This window comes from Sipha flava, unplaced genomic scaffold (genome assembly GCF_003268045.1).
Source record: "Sipha flava isolate LNK unplaced genomic scaffold, YSA_version1 89_pilon_pilon, whole genome shotgun sequence".
NCBI lineage: Eukaryota > Metazoa > Arthropoda > Insecta > Hemiptera > Aphididae > Sipha > Sipha flava.
Window position 1 is genome coordinate 1,269,719 of NW_020273631.1, and position 15,850 is coordinate 1,285,568.

Below are 15,850 nucleotides of genomic sequence, written 5' to 3' on the forward strand. Positions count from 1 at the left end.
AAAGCATACTCGACCCGAGCGAAAATACTGGTATAACTATAATATATGCATTATAAAGCAATGGTACCAGTGGCGTAGCTAGGATTTTTAAATGGGGGGGGGGCTAACCACTTTTTTGGATAAGTAAAGTAAGACAGGATATGAGAATTCACCCTTAACCCTCCCCCACCATCTACCACCAAGTTTCTAAACGTAATTCAAGCATTTTAGTATCTATAGTTTTAAAAATATTTATTAATATATAATTTATAATAATAATAATAATTTTGGTTTCAGTGTTCAGTCCAATAGTATTTTGACTCCATTGTTGCCTCCATATGAACAGGTCAGCTCTAATTGTAGATGAGGTATCATCATAGAGATCTTGGACATATATTTTAGCAGGTTTTATAATATTTTTATCGTCATACATATTTAAATTGGCCGGAATAAGTCCTTCAAGTGGCATAACATCAATAAGCCTTTGATTAAAACGAGTATCCATTGATTCTATTAAATAGCCAAGATACATTATACATATAAACACGGCCCATGGGGGGGATATAGCCCCCTTAGCCCCCCCCCCCCTTAGTCACGCCACTGAATGGTACTAATAATAAATAAAGTACCTATTTTATATAAAAAGAATCCAATCCGAGTAATTGATAATATGATTGTTAAATTTTCCAAAAAATTATTTAAACAAATTTTTGTTGATTTTTACAAAAAATTTAACTTAAAACGTTTTTTAAAAATTATTATGAGACGATTATTATACTATGATTCTATTCATTTTTATAATAAGAAGCATAATGTATGAGCATTTTGGTTTTATAAAATTTACATTTTATACAATTAATGTAAATAAATGTGTTTATAATATGTGACATTGTGATATCAAACAAGTTATAATTTTTGTTATAGTATTCTTTTGTATCAATTATATTGTGACTTCGAAAATCATATAGTAGATTCTATGATATACGTTGTATATTATGATATAATAATCTGTGATGTCCATCAACTAAATGAACTTATATTTTTGTTAACAGATGAAATATTTACGACCAAACCTAGAGTATTTAGATTATGGTACGAAATTGGCTTCATATGAAACAACGGTGGGAAATGTTCTTAAAGAATTGTTAATACAATTACCAACAATAAAGGATAATATAAAATGCTCAATTCCCACGTGTACGAAGACTAATACTTTGTTTTCGTCGTACATAGCAATACTTGTAATGAATGGAAATTTAAATTTATTGGAAAAAAATATTAAAATAAGATTAATGATTGAAACTTCCAAGTGTCAAAATACAAATCGAAAAGGAGTAAATTGCAAAGGAATAAAAACAATTGAACCAAGAATTTCATCAATATATTTATTTATTGAATAACTAAATTGGGAAGGTATTTTACCGTCACCGGATCATTTTCATATCATATAGTTATTTATAAAAATATTATTCAATATAATTTCAGAGAATGCAACCGACCAAAATATCGATTCTGAAGTGGCCCAACAAGTTTTAATAAGTTAAGAAAATATGCCTCAAATCGTAAAAATTAATAATGTCCAGTACCATCTAAGAGGAATATGTTCTCACGCACATGAGTTAAACGGACAAATAAACGATATAGGACATTACCGTGCTTACTGCAAAAGAAATGGTGGAAACTGAGAATTGTACGACGACCAACAAACTAAGTCCGTCCCAATAAATTCCAAAGCTGAAGTTCCATGTGAATTTTTAATATATTCAATATAAATAAACTGAATTATCTATAAAATATTTTTATGTTTACAAATAAATAAATGATTTATAACTCAAAGGAAATGTATTAAATGATACATATAACTGTTTATTTTCATTTTTTTAGTTTTATTTTACCTAAACAATTTATACAAATATCATTTTCATTTAATAGACAAATTTATCATTATTTTCTAAAAACTGCCTACATATTTCAATTTTAAACTGTAACATTTTTAAATTTGTTTATTTAGAAAACATCATGGCAACGAAAATGTTATAGGTCACAATTCTAATACTTAACAGCCAATCTATTTACCGCATGGTTTTAAGTGGCTAAATGTTTTCTGAATTTTATCAAACAAAAATAATTTAAACTTGTCATCGAACTGTCATCGAAAAAAAATCCTAATTTTTAACAATATCGTTGATTTTTATGAATATTTTATGAACTATTTTTTGATATTAAAAATATTTTTTTTAAAAAAAAATCGATTGGAAACAATTTATAATCGGTATACTTAATAATGTTATGTTGTAAATGCATTATAATAATACAAACGACATCAATTTTAAATTTACTACTGTCATAAAATTGCCTATATGTATATTACTTCTTATTTAATAAACAATAAAGTAGAGTTTTGGAATTTAATAATATTAAATACATATCTAAATTTCAACATGAAGCTATAATAATTATGTTTATCATTAATCTTTTTTTTTTTATAGTTATTACTAGAGGTCGGAATAATATTCTTTCGCATATATTTTTTGAATCTATGCAGTCAAATTTTGGTTTGAAATTTATAAAAATTTTCAATCTTATAATTCAACGATTTTACCAAATGGTTTTATTCGGCCAGAATTGTTGATTTAATGAATTTTATGATCGAGTATAAACAGTTTTCAACAGCGCAAAAAGTAATTTTTTTTTTAATTTTCCTTTGTTCGCACATTACAACGAAAAAGTAATTTTAAACAGCCCAAAACCAATTCTCAACAACGCAAATAGCGTTAGATATTATTTAGAATAGATCCTGGATGCGCTCGGATTCGTCACTGCTATAAACTTGGGAAACAAAACGATCCGGAAAAGTGCACTCGACATCGGGGACGTGCCCGAGATACCGCTGGAAGGGGGTGTACGTTTCAGGTTCGATTGCAATCACAACTTTACGGACCGACCCCCGGTCGGGGTGCGCACGCTTCGAGGTACCTAACGCCCGTACGGCCAAACAAAAACAACGGCAATGGAAAAATAAGAAAAATCAGTCAACTTTTATTCATTGGTACACATAATATTATATACTTACAAAACTATATGGCACAGACACTATGTACATTTCGTGACACACGCCGTCGTGTTATTACGACCGCGCGTGCGTTTACAATAAGTATTTATATGTTTATGTATATGTATATGTATATATATATATATGAAAGTATTAACTTTGTACATTTCACGCGCCCACGCGGTTTTACATAATATTATTTATAATTACAAGTTTAAGCAACGCGCGCGGGCGGTGGAGAGCATGGCGACGAATCATATATTGTTCGTATAGTAAAAAAAGTGATTCCAAAGAGACAGATTTATAAAATACATAAAATTAATAATAATATAATAATAATAATAGTAGTAATAATCATAATGACAATAATAATGGTGACGCTACACGGAGGGGAGGGTGAATGTAATTAATAATTATTGGACTAGCACCGTTTGCGCGCGCGTGTTCGACCGCCGCGGCCGTTGACGTCAGACGTATTCTTCCGGGGACTTGGGCGACTGCCGGGACGAGGTTGACGACCCGTCGCCCGTTCTCGTCGCGGCCATTGGATCGATGACGGCCGACTGAACGCCGCCTCCGCCGTGATGATGGTGCCGGTGCCGGCGGTCGTGGTCCGCGTACGGTGACGGTGGCGGCTGCATGATGGGCCGCATGCCGTTGTTGGACGGGGCCCAGTTGAGCAGGTAATCCCAGCCCAGGCCCACCGGTATGCTGGACGACTCGGACGCGTTGTTGGGCGTGCGCACGTTCCGGTACATGGGCCCGTCGTCGTCGGACGCCACCAACGTGCTCAGAGAACCCCTGAACGACGAGTCGAACGTGTCGTAGCCGGCGGCCATCTGTTGGTCCTGGTCCTGCTGCTGCTGCTGCTGTTGGTGATGGTGGTGCTGCTGTTGGTGGTGCTGCTGCGTTGCCGCTGTGACGGCGTCGGACGAAGACGAGCCACCGACGGTGGCCGCCACGTTCGACGGGAGCGGCAACCGTCGACGTTGCTGCGATTCCCTGCCCGACGATCCGGACGCGCTCTTGCCGCCGCTGCTGCCGATCTTGTTGAATATCACGTCGCTGAGCTTCTCGCCCGACACGCTGTTGTTGTCGTATTCGATTTCCGAGCACGTAAACGAATCGTTGCCGCTCTCGTCCGACGACGTCGTGCTGCCGGTATCGTCGTCGTCGTCCACGTCGTCGTCGTCGTCGTCGTCGCCGCCCACGCCGTCGGCTCGGCGGTGCTGCTGCTGCCGACGATGGTGCGCGTGATCGTCCTGCACCATCGGCCGGCCCGCACCACCGGCGGTTCCGCCGTTGCCGGACACCGCGTCCACCGTGCTCACCAAGCTGGGCGGTCGGCCGTGCTGCAGCTGCGATTGCGACCGGCCACCACTGCTACCACCGCCGCCACTGCCACCGATCACGCCACCACCGCTACCGCCGCCGCCACCGCCGCCGCCGCCGCCGCCGGATAAACCGCTGCCCGACAGGCTGTGACCGCTCATCACGGGACTGTTCAGGCTGCGCTCGCTGTTGCTGTGCATCGGACAGTCTTTGCTCACCACGCCCGACGAGGAGGTGGCCAACAAGGCCGTTTGCAACGGTTTACCACTTATGTCCTGCACAACACACGGTATTAATGTACATGCCAATTATAACAAATAATTATTTTATTTATTAATTGTTATCTCAAATATTGTATAGTTAAATCAATAAAATAAAATAAAAATATTATTGTTATTGTAATTATTATTCACCCATCCGGTTAGAGGCGGTCAACGAAGATAATTATATAGTGTTATGATTACAGTTATTTTTTTTGTCTACAACCAAAGGTGTAGTTTCGAGGGGGGGAGGGGATTTACCGGGTCTTCGACCCTCCAGGAAAAAAAATAATAAATATCGAAAATCATAAAGAAGAGACAGTTTACATCAAATGATTATAAATACTCTCTATAAATAACTCTAAGTTTGTATTTATAATAACAATAGAACAATGTAATTATTAATTTGTGCCTTATATGTATTTTTTATATTATAAAATCACTTTTTTTTTAGAAAAATTTTAAAATCCCCGTCAAACGTCACTGTCTAAAACTATGTACAGTGAAAGTATTACGAAAAAAAAAAACATTTTAAACCCTTGTCCTGCAAACTACAAAAAGACTTACAAAACTGCAGTTAACTGCAAATGCCTATACGTAGTAATGACCACGTCAAACAATAATTATATTCACTTTTAAGTATATACACGACCCGGCCGTCACTATCAAGTTTTATAATACATCGTAACGGAGTACATAATAATATATTGGTCTTGTTTATATTATATTTATTTTTTTTTTATACCTTCGCCGATTTTCAATGTCCACGTCCATTAGTAAAATATAATGACCCGAACACATTTGCGCCGCGTGACGTTATTATAAGTGGTAGTTACGCGCGCTCCGTATAAATATACATAATAAGTCTTTACACGCACTAAAAAACACCGCATGCCATAATGGATTCCAATTAATTATCTCGTACTCACTCCGTTTCACATCCAACTAGATATAATATGATAATGAGTGCGACTAAACGCATATAATGTTCCGAGTGTAACGTGATTCCCGAGTAAGAATTTTTTTTTTTTTCTACAACGTTTATTATACGAATACATTATTTTTGTTATTAAATTACGTTTTATACTTACACATGCGTATACGTGTGTACATATAGCATGTATAATTCGTGTTAGTTGAGCGAGTTTGTACGAAGATCACATGGCGAATGTCTTATATCGATTTCAACTGGAATACTTTGGATTTACAAGATTTTTTTTGTAATCAGACGAAAAAATCGGTGACGTAGATTAATATTATTTATTATTGTTTCAAACCGGATATACTATAAGTTCTCGTCAATCGTGCGAGCAGAAATCGTTGAACAATACCACGTGGAGCGAAAAACGAAGCAATGTACATTATATTTTATAGACCGCGATGAATAAACGTGGCAATTGTACAGATTTCATACAGACTAGGATTCTAAGCTATTTTTCTATTGCAAATAAGTATAATTTCATTGAATTGAAACTCTTTAATGATATGCGATTGTATTTGCGATAGAAACAACGGTGGCAGTTGTTCTGCAGTTGATATAAATTATATTGACTTGCGATCATTTAAATAATTCTAAAGCAGTGCAATTTGTTCATAAGAGATTCGGACCCAGAAAAATGCATGAGCTACAAAGTTAAGTCCAATGGGCTACACCAAATTTAGGAGGATAAATAATATTAATTAATTAATTAATTAATTAATTATAATTAACGTACGACGATAGATAATTTTAATTATCATTAATTTTTTTATGTGTAATAGTTAGCAACAATATTTTATTCATTAATAATTTTTTTTTTTCTACAACGGCCCTGTAAATATTCAATTTTTGATTTGAATGGTTATATTTCACTGTTTACAGAAATAAATATTGAGAAATTTTAAAACTCGACTTATTGTAAAAAAAAATATATATACAACATCGTACTATTCGAGATGATCTAAAACGAATGCGACCGTAATATTACGAGTATACACTTTATAGACTTGCTACAATACCATCTAATAAATTGTTAAGAAATCGTGTACGAAAACAATGGCGTGCGTAGAGGCATTCAAATTGATTATCAGTTAAACATTTGAACGTGTTGTTAGTCATAAATTTCAATTACAAATATAAATCTAGAACTGTTTTCTTTATGGCTCACTCGCAACAACGACATCTTCATATTATAACCTTTTTCTCGTTAGCAGACGTGTTATAGTCATACAAATTTTAATAATCGTAATAAAATTGTGTTATTATCGTTATAATAGTATTTTTAATATAATTATGATTAGAAAAAAAATGTAATTAAAGTATTATTTTTAAAATTATTTTATAACAATATTTGTGTATAGCAAGGAAATACATAATATTTGTAATATACTCGTATTGTTTCCGAACCAATAATTTATTAAATAAATGTGTTGCTAATCATATTAATACGAAGATGATGTGACGTATAATTCTATAAGTATCGTCCAATATAAAAACAAAATAACAATTAATTGTTTTGGAATAAAAAAAAAAATAAAAATAAAACTAATAATAATATGAATGCTTTGCCGGCGCTATGATTTGCGAAACTCTGTGCAAATTATAAATGCGAAGCTCTGTGTACTTGTACTTTCTGCACACCTCTCACGCCAGTACTATATAAATGGAAAAATAGATTGAGCGTTGTAGCTCACGTGACGATTATCAAAATAAATGTAAGCATTTTTATCGCGTTTATTATTTGTTATTTTATCGTTACTTAACATTATTCAAATTAAATAATAAATTGCTTAAACAATATTGTACGGTACTAAAACTTATTTAGTACCAATAAATATATTATGAATTAAAGAAATGTCAATATATGTGCAAATCATTACCATTTACTGAATGGCAAATTAATGTTACGTATACTATAACAATAATGATTGACAGGCTTATCTATTTCATGTATTGACCATATATTATATTGATATATTAAGTATATTACCTATTGCATCTCTTTGTCCCTTAGTTCGTTTAATAGATAATTTCAAACCATATATAATTGGATATTAAATATTCATATAATGTTGATCTTCAAATAAATTATTAGAGTTGAAGAAATATGATTTAGATAAAATATTCTAATACTACTAATGGAGATTGTACTTTAATAAATTAAGCATCTACGACCTACATAAACTATGAATATTGTCAATTTGTTCCTCAAACATCAGTAAATTATGTTTAGATTCTACATAGAGTTAACAATCATACTTACTCTCAGTGTGAGTATTCTGGGCAGCTGTTGACTTATTTCGCTGCTAGGACTAAGCCTAGCAAGCGGCGTGCTTTGGTGTTGCATGTGATTGGCAGATTCCAAAGGTGGCGGGGGTGGTGGTGCTACTGACCGGCTATCTCTGGAATGTGGCGATTGAAAACCAGTCGCGTGTCGCAATTGTTTGTGATACATGTTAGACGGCAACCCGGGACTAAGATGAGACTTCATCTTCCGTAAATTGTTTCCATCTCGGTAACCTGAAAAACAATACATACACTATATTACCATCATACTATTATAAATTCAATAATTTAATCAAGAATAATATGAACAAAAAAATAAAACACATTTACCATGTTTTAAAATATCTTTAAAAAAAGTTGCATGTATTAAAATAGATGTATAAGTGTATGATGACTTATAGATTGAAAACGAAATAAAAAATAAATGTACGTTCGAATGAATAATGCATTTCAATTGCATACATGATTAATGCAAAACACTTAACGAATAAATGATGATCAACAGTTTAATAAAATACTCTGAAAACACATAAACTAATATTCGAATCAATTACCTATAATAAATTAAATCTGCATGGATAAAATAAAGAAGTACATTTAGCATAACATATATAGACAAACAATTATAATTATGTAAAATAAAAATTTGTGTAAGAGTTTCAGAATTTTCTTTCTTAGTGCTTAAACAAAATCGTTTAGAACTATAAAATCACTACGGTTAACGTTATAAAAACACTTACTTTTATAGTGATAGACAATGTCTATATCCGATGGTGCTATGGAACTAGCATTTTCCAGGTCGTAGTGTTCAGGCATATCGTGATCTCCGGTCACACTATCATGTTGATGCATATTTTTCATGTGCTGATTGATCTCGTCTCTTTGAGGTGGAGGAGATTTTCCCACGACCTCCCTTTCAATGATATCTGGTCGATGTGGCCTGTGCGTATCGTTCATGCCCATGTCTTGGTCTTTGTAACGTTTTGATAGTAATTCCGGAGGCACCATATGATGTCGTATTACGTCCCCTGTTTCGGACATGAATGATGATACGGGAATAGTGTTCAGAGCTGGAGATTCAGAATGAAGGCCGCTCTGGAAATGATCTTTTCCACTATCAGAATCCTTATCACATTTTGTTTGTCTTCGTATTTTGAACACCACAAAACTGATCGTGATAGCCATTAATAGTATGACGAAAAACACGATAACCAACGTGATTCCAAGGCTGAGTGGATCCGTTACGGCCACTCCAACCGCGGAGAGCCCAGCCAGATCGCAGTCAAAAGATATATTTCCAGTATGGAAAACTTCTGGAAATATACTTCCAGTACCATTGAATGGCTGTAATTCTTTGTTGATAGTTAAGTTAGCTAAGCACCCTGAAAAACCTGGGAACAAAATATGAAATATAAAATAAATACAACTGCAAAGTATGTATCATATAAATACAAATTGCAACGTAATTAATAAAACCAAAATCTCACTTGAAATATCGATTTTTCCAGAAAAATAATCACGATCGATACCACCTAAGTACAATTTAGTTAAATATGGGTCCAAAAAATCGTGTACACTAGCCGAATCCAGTTCTTCGCCGACTTTTTGTCCGTTCAAAAATAATTTCAAGCTTTTGGAGCCGATTGCCATTGTTAAATTATGCCAATTTCCGTCATCTACATTTTTATCGACCGACATATTAACAGTGGACGTGGAAGTACTAAGGAACGACGAATATAATAGTTTACCACTGGTAAGCTGAAACACGTGGAAAAAATAATTACATATTTTTTTTAATTATTAATATTTTCAAATAATAGGTATAAATACGTACTTTAACTAGCGTAAAATCAGAATTTGAAGCTGCCAGAAGTATAGTTGCATTTGATTTCATTGTTCTAAACATAAGACTTAGTTCTTTAATAGGAGTTGCAATAAGTGAACTTCTTTTAGTTCTAGACTGTTGTCGCCAAACCGTTGTTCCGTTATAAATAGATTCTAATAAGTGCATTCGTCTATGTTTTTCTGTAATTTTGTACTCTAGAAATGCACCTTCGCCCAGCGAGATCGATTTGAACGCTTGGAAACAATTTGGAGACAATACATCATTCTCTTCACACCTGCACATCACACTGGTCCATCGATCTAAACAGGACGATCCTTCACCACATAATGTTGATGATTGAGTGCATTGACCTTGGCGATTGCAAAATGGGTCTACCGCTTTTGAAGATATTGGGCTACTGAGGTTCAATGCATTACCATTGATAATAATACTATGCACACAACCAACAAAATCATCTGAGTGTAATTGTCCGGGTCTCTCCAAAAGAGGGTCTGCGGAAATCACTCCACCAATCAATAAATTATTTCCATTGAAGTTCAAAGTCCTAGAATATAATATTTATAATATTACTAATTACAATTATATTGTATTTTTATTAACTATTGTTTATTACTACATACCCAACGGTTCCCGTGTTATCGCTATAACATGACTTATCCGATGGTCTACATTCTTGGCAATTGTCTCCATTATCAATACATGACGCCACACTCAGAGATAGGACTTTTCCATTTCTTACGGCTGTTATTTTATACCAATGGCCATCAGCTAATGTAGATCCGTCTTTTTTACCAACACTAATTGAAGTTATTGAACTTCTAGCTCCACCATAGGAGAAAACACATTTCCCTTCAATTATTTCAATTGCAATGAAATCTGACCTGCCTCCAACTTGGGTTCCATAGTTGTATAATAGTAACGAGTCCGGTTTGGATGTGGAGAAAACAAGTGTAATATCATTTGTTATACTGTCCAACGATGGGAATGACATAAATGAATACTCATTGAATCCGAAAGACGACTTTTCACAATGCCTTCCGTGTAACCCATTAGGGCAATTGCACTTGTAACCCGGTTTCAAGGATACACACGAACCTCCATTTAAACATGGGTTAGGTCGACACGAATCAGCCGATAACTCACAAACGTTGCCTCGGTATCCTGGTCTACATAAACAGAAGTAACCAATATTGTCTTGAGTTTGTTTGCAACTACCACCGTTCATACAAGGATTGTTGTCGCATTTATCGTAACGCTCTTTCTCACATTCTAAACCTTCTCTATTCGAAGGACAGAAACATTGATAACTAATACCTTGTCTTCTACAAGTACCTCCATACTGACAAGGGTTCGGTGCACACGGATCTTGACGTTTATCACATTTTTTTCCAGCGTATCCTTCTGCACAGGTGCAAACAAATTCTTGCAAAATGGAGGGTGAAGTAAAAATGAAGTCATTACTGTTAGTCACATGTGGTTCTTTTGATATGGCAAGAGAAGTAGAACAATTGCCATCATTTTCACAAATATTTTTTTGACAAGGGGAATAATCAAAGAAAATCATTAATCTTGTTGTCTGAGCTATATTATTTGATTTACTTCGTAATGCATCGTTTAAATAATCTTTATTCAGACCTCTGACTGCTATTGCTACTTCAATACTGCCATCTACTTCATTGATACTGTATAATAGTGGATTGTGGTCTTCAAATGTCGCATTTAATATATTCATAAATGTTTTATAATGGTTTTCAATAAAATCCGATGCAGTAATATTTTCAATTCTTGTAAAAATTGTATTTTCTATAATGTTTTTATCAATTGTTTGGTATTCAACTTTAATAATATTAGTGACAGAATCATGTTTGCCATCATTTCCTGATACGCGGAGTACAGTAACTGGCTTGGAAATACTATTGATGTGTAAATCACAAGCTTCAGGAATTGAGAAATCGTTTGAAGTTTGTTCAAGATTACATTTATAATCTCCCGTTGTATCAGGATCAATGGGTCTCACGTCTGCAATTTTTCCAATAGGATATTCATTTTTTATTGAATAAACAAGGACGTGCACTGATCTTGGACTAGATGGGCAGTCATTTTGATCTAAAATAATAATATTTAATAGATTTTCTGTAGTGATTTGAGGTGAACCGTTATCCGTAATTGAAATCTAAATTAACAAAATAATATAATTATTATTATGTTTATACAAATAATATGAAAACATATATTAAATTAAATACAAGTTTAATTTTTAAAGTTTTTGTTTTAGTTATCATTTGTTTATTGGTCATATTAGATAATTAAATTCTGCACCTATTCTGCTTGTATGAGTGAAATTAAAATATATATATGGGCGTTGAATTTATATTAATAATTCAGAATAAAATAATTATCATTTAAAATCCAGTATTAATTATGAATACGTGATAAAAAGAGGTAAATTAATTTTTCACCTATATTTACGGTTTAATAATTAATAATACATACCACAATACTAAGGTTTGGTGTCTGTTCGCGATCAATTGATCTAGCAGTTCTAAGAAGACCACTTGATTCGTCCAATGTTATAAATTCTCTATGAGGTCCACCAACGATTCGATACGTAAATGGAGCCCCATTTGGAGGTTGATCTGCATCAGTCGCTGTTAGTATCATGATGCTTGTATTTATAGGTTCATTTTCAGAAACATATCCGACACTATAATCAGGTGCTAGTACTGGACCATTATCGTTAACATCAGTTATCATAACCTTAACCGTTGCACTTCCCGTCTGAGGCGGAGATCCTGTATCAATTGCACCAATTATAATTTCATAGTAATTGATAGTCTCCCTATCGAAATGTCCAACAGTTTCAATAGTTCCATTTTGTGGATCAATTCGAAATAATTTTGTTACATTGTTTAGCACAGAATAGGAAAATTGATTATTTTGTGGCCAGGCGTCTTTATCGACAGCATGAACAGTCAATATTTTTGCTCCCGGCCTAGTACCTTCAGAAACCAAGCACTCATAATACTCTTGATCAAATTCTGGAGGATCGTTACCATCTTGTATTGATATTATCACTTGAGCTTCATCCGTGTCGTTTCCTCTAATGCTACCAGCATTTTTCGCTAAAACTGTAAGGATAATTCGGTTTTGTGTTTCTCTATCCAGGCGTCTAGAAACTCTTAATAATCCGGTGTTGTGATCAATAGTAAATCCTTTATCATTACTAGATCCTACTAAGAAGTAATAAACTTTACCATCATTTCCAGCGTCTAAATCTGTTGCCTTTACTGCACCAACATTAGTACCGATTTCAGCAGATTCCGGCACATCATAGTAGAAAACGGATTGACTAAAAGTCGGATAAAATTCATTAACTCCTTCAATATGTACTATAACTTTAGTAGACCCAGAAAGTACTGAATCCGGGTTAATAGCTAATATCTCAAGACTATGGGATTTTTCTTTTTCGTAGTCAAATACTTGTTTTGAATAAATGGCACCAGACGTGCTGTTACAATAAAACAAATGTTCTCCAGTACCACCTATGATAGAGTAATTTATTATTGCATTTTTAGGAGAATCTAGATCTTTTGCTACCATTTGTGACACAAATGTTCCAGGTGGTGAGTTTTCAAGAATAAATACATCAAATAAAGTTTTATTGAAAGTCGGTGGATTGTCATTAATATCAGTTAGTATAATAGATAATGTAGCTTTGGACTGTTTTGGTTCAAATCCTGTGTCAGTTGCTACAATAATGAGTTTATATTCTTTAATACTTTCAAAATCCAAAATTTTAGCAATAGTTATTGAACCGGTTTTTGGGTTCAATTTGAATTTGTCAGATACATTTTCAAATGAGTATCTTACTAAACCATTTGGTCCTTCGTCTTGATCTGAAGCATTAACTATTAATATTGTAGTCCCGATGGGTTCATTTTCTGGTACAAAAACTTGATAACTTAATGATGAAAATTCTGGACTAAAATTATTCTCACTAGTCATAATAAAAGTCACATCAGTAGTGTCCTGTTTAGGTGGTACTCCGTGGTCTATTGCTCTGATCACTAAATCGTAATTTTGTCCTAAATCTGTGTCGGTCAACTTTTTCTTTAAAGAAACTAAACCAGAGTATCGGTCCACTTGAACTAAGTCTGTAGCATTTCCTCCGTACACAAAATATTCGATTTCAGAATTTACACCGGAATCATGGTCAGTGGCTTCGACTGTTATCAAAGGTGACCAAATTTTCAAATTTATAGGGATAGGTGAAAAATATTTCTTCTTTTTGAATTGAGGTGAATTATTATTCGAATCGATAACGTTGATTATTGTCAAACATTCAGTTGATAAAGGAGGTTTACCATTATCAGTGGCTTGAACTATTAAAGTGTATTCGTTTTCTGGTGATGTATCCTTCGTAGAATGTTTATATTTTAATGCACGTTTGGTAAATATATCTCCATATATTGGATCTATAAAAAATACATCTGAAGGTTGTTTTAAATTATAAGAAACAACAGAGTTTGAACCTTGTTTATCTTTATCGGTTGCAAGAATCCGACCAACAGTAGCTCCGATTTTATTTGTTTCAGGAAAATTAAACTTGTAACACGATTTTTCAAATTCCGGTGCGTTATCGTTTACGTCTTGAATTGTTATAGTTAAAGGAGTTTCGGCTTGCCATGAGCCATCAGCTGCAACAACGTTAAGTAAATACTCATCTTGAATCTCGCGATCAATTGGTGCAGCTATATAAACTTTTCCTGTATCTGGATCGATTTTAAACATATTTCCAGGGTTTTCCGTGAATCTATAGGTTGCTTTGGCGTTGATACCTACATCTAAATCTGAACTTGTAATACCGATAACAAATGAGCCAACTTCTGTATTTTCCGTAACATTAACACTGAATAAACGGGTAAATCTTGGTGGATTGTCATTGATATCTAAAACCGTTATATGGACCATAGTAGTTCCAGTAAGTGATGGATAACCTTGATCAACAGCTTCAACCATCAATGTATAGCGATCTTCAGTCTCCCTATCCAATTTCGTATTTGTCATTATTTCTCCAGAAACATCATCAATGCTGAATATACCATTGATATCATCAACTAATCTGTACGCTATGATACTGTTTTTACCCGTGTCACTATCTATTGCTACAACAGTTGTAACAGGTGTAGGAGGGAACGTTTCTTCTTGAATGGAAACAGTATAAAATGGATACTCAAAAACAGGTGGATTGTCATTTACATCAGTGACATTAACGGTTAATAGTACAGCACTTCTAAGCTTTGGTTCATCTGAATCTGAAGCTTCAATCCAAATTTTGTATTGACTAGATTTTTCATGATCAATTCCATTTTTACCGATAACTACTTCACCACTAACTGAATCTACTTCAAACGTATTGTCAAAATCACCTCCTGCAATAGAAAAACGCAGTAGTCCTTTAGGTCCCGTTTTTGGAGATGTTGCCAAAACTCGTGAAACCCCACTTCCAGGACTTGAATTTTCAACAATTGACAACTGCTGTGTCATAATATGTCGTATCACTGGGAAATCATGATCAGGCCAAAGGATCACAGTCAGCTCAAATTCTGCAACTTTAGGTATTTGTCCTTTATCACTAGCTTCGATTTTTATTTTGTATTCCATTTGTTTGTTCAATTTTTGAATTGATTCAATTACACCAGTATTTTTATCAATATGGAACATATCTATATCGCCTGATATTAAATTATAAATAACTTTTCCATTATCTCCAGAATCTAAATCTATAGCAGTTACTCCATATATAAAATGTCCTGCTTGAGTTTTATCCGATACATATATGATGCTTTGCAAAGTAGAAAATATTGGATAGTTGTCATTAATATCTCTAACAAACACCGTCAAGTTTGTTACCGATGCTTTAGGTTCTGTTAAACTTGAATCTTGTGCTACAACTGTTAAATAATACACTTCGTTTTCTTCTCGATCTATGTTAGATGATGTTCTAAGTATTCCAGTATCTTCGTCCATTTGAAACTTATCTTGTTTATTTCCCAAGAGGCTGTACCTACAAAATAACATAAAATAATTTATAAAAAATGTTTGCAGAAAAATTA

The 15,850-nt window shown here is 34.1% G+C and overlaps 1 protein-coding gene across 1 annotated transcript in view; it reads right to left on the bottom strand.

Moving 5' to 3' along the window:
• Positions 1 to 2,990: 2,990 nt before the first annotated feature.
• LOC112693649 (cadherin-related tumor suppressor) overlaps positions 2,991 to 15,850 on the bottom strand; it is a 32,454-nt gene continuing 19,594 nt past the window's right edge. The window contains exons 8-14 of the mRNA XM_025568818.1: positions 12,228 to 15,801; positions 10,355 to 11,907; positions 9,723 to 10,278; positions 9,376 to 9,646; positions 8,629 to 9,279; positions 7,866 to 8,122; positions 2,991 to 4,638 (exon numbers count right to left, since the gene is read on the bottom strand). Coding sequence (XP_025424603.1) covers positions 3,499 to 4,638; positions 7,866 to 8,122; positions 8,629 to 9,279; positions 9,376 to 9,646; positions 9,723 to 10,278; positions 10,355 to 11,907; positions 12,228 to 15,801 — 8,002 coding nt within the window. The 3' untranslated portion in view covers positions 2,991 to 3,498. The remainder of the gene's footprint in view (positions 4,639 to 7,865; positions 8,123 to 8,628; positions 9,280 to 9,375; positions 9,647 to 9,722; positions 10,279 to 10,354; positions 11,908 to 12,227; positions 15,802 to 15,850) is intronic.